The sequence below is a fragment of the Perissodus microlepis genome, chromosome 4 (genome assembly GCF_051167445.1).
Source record: "Perissodus microlepis isolate ML-2025 ecotype Zambia chromosome 4, ASM5116744v1, whole genome shotgun sequence".
NCBI classification, from domain to species: Eukaryota; Metazoa; Chordata; class Actinopteri; order Cichliformes; family Cichlidae; genus Perissodus; species Perissodus microlepis.
The window spans coordinates 8,304,895-8,322,235 of NC_140464.1; the positions used below are offsets into that span (position 1 = coordinate 8,304,895).

A 17,341-nucleotide genomic window follows, 5' to 3' on the forward strand; every position below is an offset into this window, starting at 1 on the left:
AATCGGCAGACTGCCTTGGAAGTCTATGCCTTTAATACCCGGTAAGGAAGCAGTTAAAAAAAACAGTTTGTGCTTTATGTTTTATTCTCCCTATAGCTACAGGGATCATATCTTTTCACCATACTACACTTAGATGAAGCAAAATTAAATTTAAGAAACCTGAAACACCCTACATGCACTGGTGGCTGGTTACTATTTACCTTGGGTGTGGCTGATGGATTGTGCTTATAGACTAACACGAAGGTTGTTTTTATTTTTTGGCTGGATTCAGGCATTCATCAGTGATTTTCACGTGGATAAATCTTGATTATCTATTTTAAATCTCTGGGTGTCTTCCACAGTGTGCTTTTTATCCCATATTCCTCCCATCACCCAAGAAATGATCATTACTGTATGTGATGTCTATCAAATGCTTAACTTATTCCAGAAAATAAAATTGAGTGTTTGTCACCTTTGTATATAGTCATGAAAGTTAACAGTTGGTCAGCTTTGATTCTTTTTTATTAGATCACAGACCCTTTTACATATATGTACAATATAGAACATTTTTCCTAAAATTTGGAGATCACATTCAAATTCACATTATTTCTGAGGAAAAAAAATATACATTTGGTGGAAGATGTGACTTTTTTCATTTAAACAGCGTCCCTGGTTTTACTCAATTAGTTTCAAACAGGGAGGGGTGTCATAATGGTCGTTCCAGATTGAGCCATCCAGTCCATGTACTGCTCCCCAGCTCTCTCTCTGGTTCTCTTCCCCATTGTCAGAATCCCTGCTGCTTGGTTCCTGGAGCCTTGTAGGAGCTGTTGGAGTCGGCTCTGAAAGCGATACTCGTCCTCTTTTCGTTTGCCCAGAGTGAGGATCCCAGCAGCCGCATCATCCGTGAGGGCTCCACCCGGTCCCTTGTTGCCTGAGCGACACAGCAACACATAAAGGCGGCAGGGACGAGACGGTTCTCTGCAGCACTCAGGCACGCTGTGAGCGTCACAGGCCAGCTGAGACAGCAGCAGCAGCAAGACCAATACCATGGCTTTCTGGTCAGATTAAAAATATGATTTTTAGGATTAAAGAGGTATGATTAAATAACAGAAAATACAGAGTGCTAGAAGTACATGTAAATGTGAATTAATATGAAATTGAATGGACAAATTCCAATGCATAATAAATATAAATCACTGAATTTATAATAAAATAATACTGAAATCTATTATAAACAATGATAATAAACCTAAAGCACTAGTCAGTCAGTGTCAACATGCCCATGCAACATGTTGGTAAGCTTAAATTTTAACCAACATTGCATTACGTACAATACAAACAGCCCCCATTTAATGATAAAGTTTATAAGCCTGAACATATATGTATATAGCCAGGCATAATTAGTTATTTATCCTATATCATAGGGAAATTATTTCTATTCTTCTATTTATTTTTATCCCCTCACTCCAGGGTTACAGAAGAGAAGATGCTGTATAATAAATGTACATATATATTTATCATTGGAGCTTAGTGACATGATAAAACCACATTCAGTAGGAAACGGTCAGTTAAATATTTAAAGTAAAACGCATTAAATTTATTCCTCCACTACACTTGAGAATTGAATAACTGATACCAAATATCCCAAATTGTTTTTCAGTAGGCTGCTTATACCTTTAGCAGCACAAAAGGATGCTAATGTAGAAAAAGCAATTAAAAAGAACAAACAAAACAAATCAGCAAAGTAAAACCATGAAAATTTTACACAAACAAACAAAAAAATGAAGCTGTCTTCTTACCTTGTTATTCATTTCCATCCCAGCAGCTTGTTGGAACTTGGTGGGGAACCACAACATCTGCTCTGTTGTCTGAAGGGAAGTCATCTGGTCCCAGGGGTAGAATGAGTGTCTTTTATATTGCCTGTGCCATCCTTCCCATCAGTCCTCTGGACGTCATTTAGACCAGTGACAAACGTAGCACAAAACCACTGATTCTCTTTTTTTCTGGTCTTTGCTCATTTGAAGTTTGCTGTAAAGCTCTCTGCCATTAATTAGCGGCCTATCCCAGGTCATCTCCAAGACGCCTGAGTGGACCTTTGATGCACTGCAGGTATGTTTTTGTGGCTGCATACTAAAGGTTTATTAAGACATACCATTACAATGACTGGTGAGGGGCTGAAGTCAATTAGCACATATATATATATATATTTTTTAAAAACGGCTGCCCTTTCTCTGCTCTAATGACAAGTTCATTCAAAGTCTATGCTAATGAGGATGCATGGACTTTACTCTCTCATAGTGAAAGCACTTCACAAGAAAAGACCTAGAAAAAGACTTCCGGTAGGGTGTCAGGCATGTCAGGCACATCTGTGCACAAATGATCTGCTTTACAAATCGGGGAAAATTTGCAGTAAAAATAACAAGATAACAACTCTTAAAAGTTGTTTTTATCCTCACAACCATTTGCTTATTGTTTGTTGCCATCTTATGGACAACAGGAAGCAGTGCTATCTTATTCATGATAAACTAAATGGCTTAAATCTATTTTAGTAATAAGGGAATCATTTAAGATCGATTGAGAATTGACTATGCATTACAGTGCACTTTTGTAAAGCTATATTGATTGTTGCTTTCAAATGGCTAGGTCTCTTTAAAAAAATAAAAGCAGTGGCACCGTGTGTGAACCCTGCACAGTAAAAACCTTATATCAGTTTATCAGTTTAAAAATCTAAATAAAATTGCAAAGAACATCCATTTATCCCAGTTTATATCGCTACTTGAATGATTATTAAATAGTAATGAACAAGAGGAGACAGGAGAAACAATGAAGCCAGTTTTAATGGGCCACTTAAGAGATCTCTTACAGAATCCACACTCACTTTGAAGTGAAACACGTCAGGTTACTGTTTGACTGTTGTGTTGTGGTGCTAACCCCTAAACCTTTCATTCCAATCCCACATGCACTGGTTGGCTTGATCTGCACCACAGAACAACAGGTGTCAAATCACTGTGTATGTGGAAGTAATGTTAAAAAATACTTAGGATATCAATAAAACTAACAACAGTTATAATAATATCAATCATGAATGTCTCAGAATTATTATAGCAATATATGTTCCCTTCATACACTTTCCATACATTTTACATCTATAGTCACTTTATTCTTATAGACAGCAGTATCATGTTCCTGATGATCTTTGACCTCTAACGGGAGGGGTCAAATATTCCAGTTGTGACTGACTGGTGAACTCCGCCACTTAAGGACGTGCTCCATCCTAGGGACCAGGACATCAACTCACATAACATCATATACATAGCCCCTAGGAAGGAGACAAAAAGATTGTGTGAGGAGTGTATAAGAATGCCGGTGAACTTAAACCCTAAGAGAATTGACACTAGAGATCTGAGGGGCCTGATGAAGACTGACACCAGCAATAATACATCAGGGTGATTTTGTTTTCTATTTTAGCACTATAGCTGCTTATTTTGTGCTGAAATGGCCATTTGTGACCCCTACAGACTAGTAGAGCTGCTCTACTTTGTGCCACTAAAATTAAAATGGCCTCCTCTTCATCATCAAAATAAGTGAGGGTTTCCTGTATGTCTTAGTTGTGGGAGGGAAAGTGTGAATGTGAAGAAATAAACACTTGAAGACATGCCAAGGTGTCTCTGAAAATAAAAAGGCAAATTTGTGGCATTAAATGCCAAAGTGAGGTAAAGCCTGTACCCACAGAGCTAGAGTACATCGTGGAGGGGCTTGAAAATAGCAGTGCCCAGAGAGAGACAGGGATATGTAACTCACTGATGTTTTCAGCTGTTATCCTTCTGTTTTTCACTTCTAGCTGAAGTGTAGTATCTCTCTTCTCTTTCATATCTCTGGCCAACTCAAATCACCTCTCAAACTTGCGTCTCGCTTCTAACACGACGAGGCTTCCTCCTCCTCATCATCTCCTTCAACTTCTCAGCAACTTCCTCCATCTCTCTTTCTTTACTGACCTCTTGCTTTCTTTCTACACCTTTCTGCTTCTCTATCTCACTATCTCTCTTTGGGACGGATTCTCTGTGGGCACAGGCAGCGGGTCAGCAGGATCCCGCAGGACTGTCACTGACAGTCTCTTTTTCTTTCTCGGGGATGGTGTCGAGAGGTACTGCTGCCCCCTGCTGCTGGTTTTGGAATTGAAACTGGTGCTGGGGTAGCGGTGGCGGTTGAGGGTAGGCAGGTGGTTTTGGAACAGGTGGGGCCAGAGGAGGAGCCGATAGCTGGGGATGCAGCTGGGGATATTGCTGGGGATGCGGGTGCAGATAAGCCTGAGGTGCGGTCTGAGACTGGAGCTGATTTTGGGGTTGGCACAGCAGTGGAGGCGCTGGGTGGATCTTGGCCTGAGGCTGCTGCTGTGTCTGCTGCGGCTGGTGGTGAGGATGGTGCTGAAGCTGTGGGGAAGCTGCTCCATTTTTACTGAGGCCACAGGACTGAGCTGCACAGTGGATCTGACGCAGAGTGTCCAGTGCCTCACTCTTTGCGTGCTTTAGCAGGTCAGCCTGGCCCTAAGAATTAGACACAGAAGAAGAAGCAGAAAGAAACATTTGTTAATATCACTCAACTATATAAAATTTAAATGCATTCAAACAGCATTCCCTAAAGGCTACTTATACTAAGTCTATTTTAAATAACACCATCAATGCAATTTTCTTTTATCCCTCTTTTTTTGTTTATTTAGAAAATAGATTTTAATCTCTAAATGACCATTATCTGCATGACTTTTTAGTGAGAAGAAAGTAAAGGTGCTTATTGTTAATGTATTACTCAAAAAGATGCAGAAGGGGGCAGTATGAAGACAATGAACAAAGGGCTTTGGTTTCTTGCCAGCCCTTTGTACTGTTCCTCTCAGCTTGTAAGTACTGCTGGCATATGGTGGCAATGTTATACTACATTTCTGCTCTTTATTTGAACACCCCAGAGATGAAACCCTGCCATATGTGGAGGAAGTGGTCAGGGCAGGCATCCTGCGCTACGGCACTGTCAAGTCAATCTGGGCCACTGCCATGGCTGCCTCCCTCCCTTAAGCTAGCTGTCTCTGCCATGTGGAAATGTGGTGGAGTTTTCTCCACAGGCAGTTATTTCTGTGTGTAAGAGGTGCTTATATTATTAGAACTGTCCAAAGGAGATGAAAAAAAAAGGGAGAAAGACCACACGCTTCGACAAACTCCCTCCACTTGAACAATCTAATTCTTGACTCTTCCCCTCAGGGTTTACTCTCGCCAGATTCCTCCAGCATGTCCACTTCAACATCTGCTCACAAGAAAGTTGAAAGCAATTTTCCTTTTATCTGCATTTATCTGCATATTTTACCTCCCTCGCACTGAACTTCGGTCTGTCTGACGTGCTGCGACAGCTTGCTGGGCTAACCTCCTTGTGAAGAGACACAGTCTGACCTGTTGTGGACCAGACTAAAATATAAACGGCGAAAGGGATAAAGTTCTTAGTGCCACAAGGCAGGTACAGCGGTATGACATGCTGGGGTAAGACTAAAGGTGATGCTCTGCAGACGATGGCCTGCGATCTACCCGTTGGTGATGTTAATACACTGCAAGTGGCATTTTAGCTCAACCAATACAGCACGCAAACCCGGAGTATGAGCATGTCATATGTTTGGAATAAAAAAAGAAGAAGGAGGGGAAAAAAAGAAATTATGTAAGTTATGACTCACCAGGCATAAAATAAGACGGCAAGAAGCTTATCCTGTGCTGTCTGAGTCAAATAACGGCTACACTTGTCTTTGCATGCATTCACCCCTACAGCTGGCCTAACGTTGTCCGCAGGAGGCTAAGCTGATGTAAGGACAGCTACTAAATCCCACAACTATATCCTCATTAAATTCTAGACCAGTGTCCTTTTTGTCTATCAGAAACAGACCACTCCTATGAGAGAAATCGAGTAGTCGATAACCTGCCTCTAGGTATTATTTTACATTTATAGACATTCATGGGGAGTTAGAAGAGACAGCAGAATATAAACATCATTGGGACATATAGATTGAGTCAGTTCTTATATTAAGGATTAACCATAAAAACAAGACATCTACCAGAATTTGATTTAATCACATATAAAAGGGTTAGAGTTACATTGGCTTACCACAGAAAACACTGAAGAGGCCAAAATCTGAGTGAATTTAAGAGGAGGTTATTTAATTATATGTAACTGCCCAAGAAAACAGATTATAACACTAGAAAGTACAAAACGTGAACGATTTGGGAGACACGTCTTTTTTCAAACCCTGTTATTCTTCTAAAAAGAACAGCAATATGGCTGACATTTGCTTCAAAGGATCTCTTTCTCTCTCTTTGATTTTTCTTTTCTTCTGACTAACTGGAACAATAAGTGGCAGAAATGGGCAAATACCCTCATTCACCGTGACAGCCCCGAACTGACAGAAACTGTCAAAGTAAGGTTGGAGAGGGAGCTAGAGACGAACACTGACAAACAGATAGGACATGGCTCTTCCCTCGGCTTTCCTCTCAGCATCCCACACTTCCATCTCTAACAACCAGCGAGTACTTCCTGGCCTGCTGAGAATCTGGAGAGGCTGACAGGTGAAATAATAACTGGGTACGGCTGCCAGCCTTGGCAAACAAGCACCAAGCTCTCACCAAATGTTCACTATGAGACGCAGATTACAACTGAAGAATGGGAAGAGGACAAGAAGGAGTTATGTGGGTGCCACCTTGTTATTGAAAGGGTGGCTCATCACAGAAGAACAGACGAAACGGGGGGGAGACGGCAATTGGAAAAATAAGGTGTGTGAATGTGGTTAGTACTGAGATAGATTCTGGACAGCTGGTCTATCTAAACAGCAAGGGCATAAATTGCACTATAGATGGGTGGAGGACATCATTTTAACCCTAGCAGCAATGCAACCCCCTTTTTGTTGTTTTCCATCTGGCAAGACTGGCATGAAAAGGAGAAGACATCTATCTATCCTAATGCTCAAGCCACTCTGTCTGTACTTAGCATGTGGCGTTATTTTAGCGTTGCTATTACCGGCAGCAGTCGTAGAGGAAATGAGATGAGAGCATTGAGCAGCCTTATCTCCTGTGTCAAGGGGCAGGCAAAGACAAGAATGCATCATCATCAAGGCATGTCTAGGGGATCCAGTGTCTCCTTATGAGGAATAACAGAGCAGCATATGTGTGTCTACAAACAAGCGCGAACAATCCTATCATGTCTTGTCAAGATAGTTACACGACCAAATAAATAAAATGGTACTTGGACTCAACAGTAATTAATTAAGAGGTTTAGGGATTAGAGAAGAGGGAAATACAATTAGCCCAGTGAGCTTTCTTAAGACATTATGTTATTTAATCTCAGCAACATGGTCTCAGATTGCTTGTCCAGTTGGGTACAGTCCCCAAAGTAATCTCAAATGCACATTAATCAGTTTTAATAGTTGTACTTTATACAAATGGGGGGGGGTTAGATTAATTATTAGGCTTGTTGCTGTGTTGTAGGAGGGGTTCACTAACCTTCAGCACAGTGATGTTCCAAGCGTAGCTCTCCATAGCCTTCTGCAGTTTACGTCCTTTCAGACCCTCCTTTGCTCCAATGCGATGCAGGTCCTCGTGGAAGTCCAAACCTGGACAAAGACACAGGCAGGCGTGCCATGTAAATAAAAGCAAATCATATTAAAGTCGAAACAATACCATGCAAAAAACACTTTTAGGCATAGTCTACATTGGAGCATTATATTTGTGTAAAAAGAAAATATTTTTTCCCCAATTTTTAGTAGAAGAAATTTCTTAATAGAGTAAATATCCTCATGCATGCAGACCAAGGAAAATAACTACATTTTGCAATTTTGCAAAAAACACCATGAAACAAAATATGCCCGCTGAGAAGTTTTAGGTAAAGTGTCTTGCAGTGTACAAAACTGCCATAAATGCATTAATGCATATTAGTCCAGATCTGTTATGCATATAACTTCACAGACATTATAAAATGCAACGACATACTGTAATATAACCATCTTTTAGTACATTTTATTGTTTGTTCTTCTACCCACAACCAAGTTGGAGCGTTACAGTTGGATTTTAGCATGCAATGTGTTGGGTTGCTATGGCTGTCTAAACAGAGGTCATATGAAGCAGGCTAAACTCTAATTAATCTATCAGTGCTTCCTGCTTCATTTAGCCCAGGCAGACCGTAACTAATCCCCTGGGCTTTAAGAGCAAACTCCTCCTAAACCTAAGGCTCAGCCTGCTTGTCAGTCTGTCCCTGACAACTTACCTTATAGTTCTCCAGCTTCGATTTACTGCAAAAACAATGATGAAACATAATACACTACAATTCACAAGAAGCCCGTCACCTCAGGTCATTCCTTCTTTAGTCTTTGAACATTTCCAGGTGGCAGGTGCTGCAAGAAACCTCTTTTCAGGAACATTCTTTAGTTGAACTGGTGGAGAGTAAGAGACTTACTGTACTGTCAGCAAGTATCAGAGCCGTATAATATCCACTGTTTTGTTAGGGTTTTTTTTGTTTTGTTTTAATATTCAAAAAACACCCAAAATTTGTGCTAGGAAAGTATGAGATGTCGTCTTGGTTTTGTAATGTTGCTACATTGTTCCCCATTTGACAAACTGTTTGTGTTGTCATGTTCAGAGTGCATCCTTGAAGCACAGAAACATGCAAGGGGATATAGAGGCCTCTCATTTTGGAAAACACAGTTAAGTAGTTAAGTAAGAAGAAAAATGAGACTATGTTGACTTTATGAAGTCAAGATAAAAAAATAAATAAATAGAATAAAAACAAAATTACCAGTTTTCAGGGCAAACCAGGCTGAACCATACCAAAAATAACTAATGTGCTATAATTTCCAAACACTGGTGATGTACAAACAATGCAGAATATTTGTTTCAGAGCCTGAAAGTTCTGCTAACAGGGATTAGGACTGATTTGATCTAGTAATCTGTTGTAGTTAATGGGCTCAGAGAAGAGCCAAGGAAGTTTGTGTTCACAGGACACAAGAAATTAGGATGGCAGGGAGCAGAGTAAGTCATGAATTTAGCAAATTAGCTAGAGGAGGCAATACAGCTCTTGAAGCATTTAATTTGGCATTATGAAGCTTTCCCTTCCCCTAACAGTCTCGATGTTGCTGTTCCTTAGTGTCACTTAAACTATGTGAAATTTGAGCTAATAAAAATGTGGCCCCGTAGCACACTCTGAAGAGATTGAATTTTACGTTGAGAGAGCGAGACAGGGAGAGTCGGATCCTAAGGAGGACTTAGGGAATAATATATCTCTTCTGAGTAGCCAAACAAATGCAAACATGTCACACACACACACCTCGGTAGAGTAAAAGCAGAGAGGGTTTTTGCCTTTGTAATGAGTACTGCAGCAGCACCTCTTCTGCTTCAAAAACATACAGTGGCTTCAGGCAGAGAGACAGAAAGGTAAGTAAATAATAAAATCAAACAGAACCTTCAAACAGGATCTGATGAAAAGAAATAATGAATAAAAAGATAGGAAATGCTCTGAGTGGGGAATGCATGACAGTCAGCTCAGTGTTTCATTAATTTATCTCTATTCATACACACTGCAAAGCCCAAACACAATGCCATGAAGCAGAACATGGGATATTCCAGCTGCTGATGAGCTGGGAGAAAAACTGGTTAAATCCAAGGAAGATAAAGGGAGGGAGAGTTCTTTATCTTTTCTATTGGCAATAAAATACACAGTGCTGACTACAACAGTGGTTCATCATAGCGAAAACCTTTGCAAGGAAGAGAACATCAATAAATACACATGGTAGGGCTGGCAGAGAGGCAGCGGATCTTTAACTCATACAGTAAGCTTGCACCTGTTCCTGTACCTGCCTTAATATGGCATGATGCATGGCTATATTCAAGACAGATGCCTGAACACCTCGCTACCAGACGTGGAATACATAGAGGTGCCGAGAAATACAGTCGGTGCCCCCTTTTCAAGAAGGGGGGCAGGAGGGTGTGCTCTAACTTCACTCCTCAGCCTCCCTTTCTCAGAGTCCCTGGGTTTTCTATAAATTACTGTTCTATTGGTTTTGAGAATCACTTGTTCTGAGTTTTTGCATTTCCCGGTTGCTTTGCAATGATTTTATCTGGCTTCATTTTCACTTCTAGTTCTGTTCATGGTTATACTTTGGTTTATATTTAAATCCTTGAGTTCCTGCCTCCCTTGTGTTTCCGTGTCTTGTTTAGTCTTTGTGTTTTGCTACTTCCCATTTTTATTGTGGTAGTCTTTTGTCTCTTGTGCTTGGTGTTTAGTTTTACTTCCTTTTGAGTTATTATGTTACGTTATCCTCAGCTGTGTTGTCACGTGCTACTTCTCCCTCATTAACTTGTGAGTATATGTTGTCTCTGTCTCTTCTTGTCCTTTGTCATATTGTCCCTCACTGCTGTGTGTTCCCTTGCTCCATGGTTTCTGGTATTTGGAATTCCTGGCTTTTTTCTGCGTACATTTTTGGCTTTTGTTTACTCTTTGCCTGACAGCATTAAAGCAGTTTTTTGGAGTTACTCCCATTTCCCCAGAGTCCTGCATGAGGCTCCACCCTTGCTCCCACACGGCCAATCCATGACACCCGGGGAAGGTCTATGCCAGGTTACCAGAGAGGAGAGTTCATCTGTTAGTTGAACCTTGGATCCAGGAAGAACAATGAATTCAAGGTTGCTCAATGAGTCTACATAGTTTTTGGGAATTTGGAGAAAGTACTCGACTGCATTTCTCAAAGTATAATGTGAGGCATGCTTCAGGACTGCTTCATCTTCAGCCCATTTGGTTTCTGTCCAACTGCATTGAGAGCTTGATTCGCTCTGAGGCAACAAGTCAGACTGATTCCCTGTGAGTACTGAGTTCACTGGGCTGCCCTTTGGCACCAATTCTTTTATGAACAGAATTTCTAGACACAGCTAAGGGGTAGATGATGTCAGTATTGGTGGTCTCCCAATCTTTCCTCTTCTTTTTGCAGATGTGGTTCTGTTAGCTTTACTGAGTCATGACCTCCAGCTTGCACCGGGGAGTGTGAGAAATGAGAATCAGCACCTTTGATTTTAAGTCGGAGTATTTCAGGGTCTTGTTAATGAGTGAGGGGAGAGCAGAATAGGAGATTGACAGACATACTCTTGCAACATCTGCAGCAATGCAGATGCTGTACTGGTATGTTGTGGTGAAGAGAGAGCAAAGCGGGAAAGCGAAGCTGTTGATTTACTGGTCCACCTACGCTCACCTATGGCCACAGGCTGTGGGTAGTGAACAAAATAATGAGATCGTGGATATAAGTGACAGAAATGACTTTCCTCTGAATGCCTGGATGTGTGGGCTCAGCCTTGGAGACAGGATAAGGTGCTCAGCTTATCTCTCATTGGGGAGGGGCTCAGAGTGTGTACTTCTCCACATTCTCCTGGGCGCTTCTTAGGTCAGGTGTTTTGGGCATGTCCCAATGGGATGAAGGCCGGGGGGAAACCCACGACATGCTGGAGACATTATATCTCTCAGGTGGCTTAGGAACACTTTGGTGTCCCGAAAGAAGGGTTAAAGGATGTGGCCAAGAAGAGGAAGGTCTAGGCATCTCTGCTTAGAATCTTTCTCCCACGACCAGGATGTGTGTATTTAAGTATTTATATCATCTCATCACCAAGTATATCACCTTCATAATAAAGGTACAGTCATGCCACATTTGCATCTGAAAATGAATGCTCTGTTCTTTGCGATGTGAGTAAATCGGTGCACTGACAAACTAGTACACCACGACACATACACATCTAAATGAATTCTGAACACAACAAAGCTTATGCATTACATTTTTAAGAAACACTGCTGGAACAAATCTTTAAATAAGCTAGTGAAGCAGAGGCTACTGGGGAGAATGACTGGAAACCCACACACAGATTAGATATGCATGCAGACAAATAAGCCAGTGTACACAATGTGCACAAAAACACAGTGGTAGCATCTGGAGGTGCCAGAGTGTGCATCCCAGCTGTTTTCCTGGTCCCACATTATGTGTGTGATAGTGAGCCATCAATAGTGCCCAAGGGGAATTATCTAACACCTCTCCATCCTCATCAACACGTCAGCTTCACTGCCCAAATTGAACTGATTAGCTGCAATAATAACTGGGAAAAACTGTGCACAGGAAGGAAGGAGGCGGTGCTGCTGAGACTTAAAAACCACAGCAACCCCAAACTATCCATTTTTAACTTCCTACTCTTAAAATGAGGAATGTGCCAGTGGGCAGGTTAGGATGTAAGAGGATAGTTTGAGCCTCTCATTCAGATCGTGGGCATTGGTGTGATTATGGCTTTGTCACAACAGCATTTAGCTGATGAGCAGAGAACAATTTTAATGTCTAGGGCAAAAGTGTCAGGTTCAATCACAGGTCCTAAAATTAATGAGTGCATGTGCTTACATGAAGCGAACATACTCACGCACCCTACTCCACATTCTGTTTTGGATACTGACAGCCTGTCGTCCATTAGCACCTTTTCTGCTTCTCACACAGCCATTATAACAAAATTATAACTTCGACTTCTGGATTGATCGTGAGGACAAAACCTTCTATTCCGTGCAAATCCATCATTTCACGCTTCACATGCCTCTCACTGACTCTCTATGTTCAGGCTGATGCTACTGTCATTGTCAGTATGTACATAATCATATGGTTGATGAAATGGCTTCTGAAGGATGCATTCAGTACTTGTCAATCTATCAAGATAGGTAAATTCATGCTTTCCAAGCCATCAGAATGATGCCGAGTTTTGGTGGGGAGTCGAGTCAAACCCAGTGCAATGCATGGCGTTTCTTTTCTCCAGGGGTAAGAAATCATTTTAATGAGCTGAGACACAGGTTAAGAACATGATAAAAACAGGGGGAAAGTCTATTTAGGGACAGTGACACTGTAGCATTACTGCAGAAAGTCTGTCTAGAATTTTATTTGTCCACCAACATATATTCTGTCATTTTAGAGAAGTTTCACAACAAGCAGCTCAGTATGTTTTGCTTTGCGTTAGTTTCATATTTATGTTAAACTAAACATCTGAACACTTAAAGATGAAGCAGCATCTTTTATATGTTACAGTAAAATAATCCACAATAACTTTAGAGTATATTGAATTTTAAGTGCTCCAACAGGGAACTAAAAGCCTACGGTCAGGTTTGTGATCACTGATCATTAGTCGACTTCTGGTTAGTAGTATAAAGAAATAAAAAGTCCAAATTAGCATGTGATTAAGCAGGTGACCCTTGTGCATGAAGCAAAATGTTGGGGTTTGTTTCCATGTTCATCTGCTGGTAGAGGGTTAGACAAGAGAAGTAAGATTTGCATCTGCTGTTCTGCCAACAGCAGATTTTAAATTTAAGGAACCACCTGGACCACCAATACTGCTTATGCATCTGTACATATACATACACTCAGTGTCCCCTTTATTAGAAGTGCCTGTTCAACTGCTCATTAATGCAAATATCCAATAAGTCAATCACATGGCACAACTCTATGCATTAAGTCAGACAGACATTGTACAACAGCTTGCTGAAGTTTACGCAGGTGAGTTAAGTGACTTTGAAAGTGGGTTGTTGGTGCCTGACAGACTAGTTTTAGTTATTTCAGAAACCTGGATCTACTAGGATTTTCCACATCCATAAGCTTTACAAGGAACGGTCCAAAAGAATCTATTATCCAACTTTTCTAGACCATAATGCTTGCTGATGCTAGAGGTCAGAGGAGAATAGCCAGACTGCTTTAAGCTCATAGCAAGGCAACAGTAACTCAAGAAAAACCAATTGTTACAATGAAGGTTTGCAGAAGCGCATCTGTAAACACAAAATACGTCAAAGCTTGAAGCAGATGGGCTACAGCAGCAGAAAACCACATCAGGTGCCACTTTTGTCAGCTAAGAACAGGAAATTGAGGCTATAAGTCACACAGGCTCATCAAAACTGGACAACAGGAAACTGGAAAAAAAACGTTGCCTGGTCCGATGAGTCTCTAATACCGGAATCTGCCAGAATCTGGCACAAACAACTTGAAAGCAAAGATCCTGCATTGTATTGACAGTTCATGCTGGTGGTGGTGGTGGTGTCATAGTGTGTCCTCAAGAATGTTCTAACACAAATACAAATGTGTATTTTTGTTCTTTATACCAAGTGTGATTACATGTGTTGCTGCACAGGGAGCAACCTTACAATATTAAGCCAATTATTATGGCATTGCAGCAAGTGAAGCTGCAAAAACTAAACAAGTATGATATCAAATACTGGTGTTAGGTTCACTCTGCTCTGTTTATTCTAAGCTAAAATGACTTAATAAAGGCTAACTTGCCTTTATATTCACTTAAGTCAACAAGATTAGATTTCCTTTAAAGCTTAGAATTCCCATTTTGCAATTTTGATTTTAGGCAATAGGTAACTTTATCCATAAAAAGCCAAGTAAGTTAAATTTTCTAAACTCTGTTGGGGAAAGTGTTTGTTTTGCTGCCTGCTGTAATGTTATACTGTGTCACTGAAAATGATTGCTCTTTGGCCAACGTGTTTTTATTTTTCTGCCTCATTTACTGCCATCAAAACTACAATGCCTGAAACTATGGACATGCATACACACAGAGGAGATGTATATTTGAGAACTGCATGGTTTGGACGAAGGCTTGTGTGTGAGTGCTTGGGGCAGAGGAAATTAGAGTGAGTAATAGGAAAAATGCTGTGTTTGGCATGCAGCTGAGGCCCCTCAAGGCTGCTGCTCCTACCTTTTGTGTCCTTGTATGTTTCTTTTAACTTACATTTAAAACTTTAAAATGTAAAACTTTAATATTTGCATTTCATTTGGATTGGAAGGCTTTTGATGAGCCCCTTTGAATGTTATTTCAGTTATGTCAGAGAAGCATACATTTAATCTACAAAGCAGAACACGGTTCATTTATTACTGTTCTGTTTAAAAAATTTTCATGTGTCTGCAGCAGCACACAAAGCTGAAACCTCTGATTTTTAGCAGACACTGATGTGATTGAGGCTGTGGCTGTGTGAGGCTTAAGCTTTGCTTAACTCTCCTGTCATCGCCTTTGAAGATGCTTCTAGCTCTGCACTGGGGAACCTTGGAGCGGGAGGGCATCTCTATGATTGAAGCTCCAGGGTTTAGCCTACTTCACTGTGTAACTGCGCTGCACAAATATCAGCTTGGCTTGCTGTGGTCAGGGGTGTTAAGCATATGTCTGCCTCTGAGTGACACCGGGGAGTAAAGCAGGCTTAAAGTGGACTTAATGGCCTCAAGATATTGGGTTGACATGAGCCAATTAGCCAACCCCAGTTTTCACACATAAAATGTAAAATAAAATACACATTTTCAAGTTCACACCAGGTCTATAACGGAGCCAAATCTGCAGGTTCATTAGTTTATTATTCATGTTCATTAGTTTCAATCATGTCTTTCGGTTTCCTGTAGCCATAAAATGTCTTAACATGAAAAATGAAGATGTCACTATTCAAACTGAGCTCCTTTTCGAGGAGCTCTTCAGCAGAGGCACTGCTGCATAGCAAAGCAGCAAGGCAAATGAGGAAGAATTAGCGCTGAATTTAAAAGAGGCTCGAGAAGACAAGCCACAGGATTTCTTGATTTTAAGCCATTTCTCCCTTAATGATCTTATTATGGCCAATTTTATCCTCTCTCCTAAAACACTGGACCTCTTGCATCAAGCAGCCCTTTTAAAAGACTGCACTGATAAAATGCTTTGTTAATTCAGTCCTTTCTCACCATTTTCCATCCCTCCCCCTCTTTCTACACACTTTGTCAAACCTTTTCATTTCTCTCCTCCTTTCAAAGGATGTTTATGCTCTCTGTCCTCTTTCTCCTGCAGCCCTTTGTCTGTGTGGCTGGATGATTGTTTTCACCTGCCCACTGACATGATTACTACTCTGCTGACTCACTGATGATGGCCTGCTCTATTGACAGCAGCCACGGCTGTTGATGTTGATGCAGATGCTGTAGGAGTAGACACACTATGCTCATTCTGCTGGGCAGGAGAACATGACACACAATATGTTTAAAAGGGTGCGGATGCACATTCGTAAATCACATGATTCATTGGGATTAAAGCAGAGAAGCTGAAAACATTCATCCCTCCTTAAATAAACACAGGCTGTTTTCTTGTGGATCTTATTTTTCTTAAACAAATTAATAAAATGTGCCAGTAAGAGAGGTAATTTAAATCATTTCTCATAAATTTTGTCCTTGAATTATGAGTCATTTTCATCACAGTAGCAGAGAGATTGCAGTTTCCTGCTTTGCTTCATAGAAACACTTATTTTTTTAAGTGTCATAAGAAGAAAGATTTTGAATACAGGAAGGAACAGGACAATATCACACATTTTTAACAGCCTACGGGAAGGATAAATATCAACTTGACTCAAGTTTCCAGTTATAAATATAAATTTTGTCATGGAATGTTGCTGCTAACACCCCGTTTATCTCAACCTCTTTTTTTTTAAATCCTTATTTACACGTCCATATCTTATTTTTTTTAATTTGTTTAGATATTTAATGAAAAGGCATAAAGGTCAGCATTTTTCAACAGTGACTAAACAGTGGTACATACCTGCTCGTTGTGCTTGTGTGAGCTTGGAGTAGACCACATCAGCTGACTCGATCAGCGTTTTGCTGGTTTGGATCAGCTACAATAAAAAGAAGACATGGAGTTAATTTGTAGAACACCTTAATTCCCTACCAGGGCCTCCCAGTATAGAAAAGAAATCAACCTCACCATTAAAAGCAATGACAGAGTGAATAAACTCGATCATCTAAACCTTGGATTATTTGCATTCATGTGGATATTACCACCCTCGACTCCTAAGGCAAAGGCAATCTCCAACACAACATGACACCCCCGCCCCCCTCCGAGACAGGACAATGTTCCTTGGATCAGTGCAAGGAACATGAAAAAGAGCTCAAGGAATTCATTCAGCTTCGACATTCTCCAGATCCCAATCCAATCGAGCATCAGAGGGATGTGCCAGAACAAGCCCAATCCACGGAACTCAGAGACCGCAACCCCAAGCGGCACCCTCCAGGTCTGAAAAAATGGAAGAACCCCCAAAAACTGCAGTTCCTCGAAATGCCACTTGAAGGTGGTTCTAAAAGTGAATCAGTCCTTATAAGACACACATTAAAATTTACAGCAGAAAGAAGCAGGTAGGCGTCGGCTAGCTAGCAAGTTGTTTGCTAGTCACCTCAAGTAATTCACTGTGTTGCTGGCTTTGTCCACATTGGACATATGGAGTTATCTGACAAAGACTAAAAACCAAAACTGTCTTTTAAACAATAACTTAATGAAATACACGATTATGATCCATCGGA

The 17,341-nt window shown here is 40.8% G+C and overlaps 2 protein-coding genes across 2 annotated transcripts in view; both read right to left on the reverse strand.

Annotated features, from left to right (window-relative positions):
* Positions 1 to 431: 431 nt before the first annotated feature.
* hcrt (hypocretin (orexin) neuropeptide precursor) lies at positions 432 to 2,676 on the reverse strand. The gene is made up of 2 exons (XM_084925427.1): positions 1,779 to 2,676; positions 432 to 1,034 (listed from the first exon to the last, which is right to left on the reverse strand). Exons 1-2 carry the CDS (start codon positions 1,860 to 1,862, stop codon positions 669 to 671), a joined length of 450 nt encoding a protein of 149 aa, XP_084781553.1. The 5' UTR covers positions 1,863 to 2,676; the 3' UTR covers positions 432 to 668.
* Positions 2,677 to 2,798: 122 nt separating this feature from the next.
* Positions 2,799 to 17,341, reverse strand: part of LOC146388245 (inactive phospholipase C-like protein 2) — a 64,923-nt gene continuing 50,380 nt past the window's right edge. The window contains exons 4-6 of the mRNA XM_084925421.1: positions 16,584 to 16,659; positions 7,500 to 7,609; positions 2,799 to 4,523 (exon numbers count right to left, since the gene is read on the reverse strand). Coding sequence (XP_084781547.1) covers positions 4,059 to 4,523; positions 7,500 to 7,609; positions 16,584 to 16,659 — 651 coding nt within the window. The 3' untranslated portion in view covers positions 2,799 to 4,058. The remainder of the gene's footprint in view (positions 4,524 to 7,499; positions 7,610 to 16,583; positions 16,660 to 17,341) is intronic.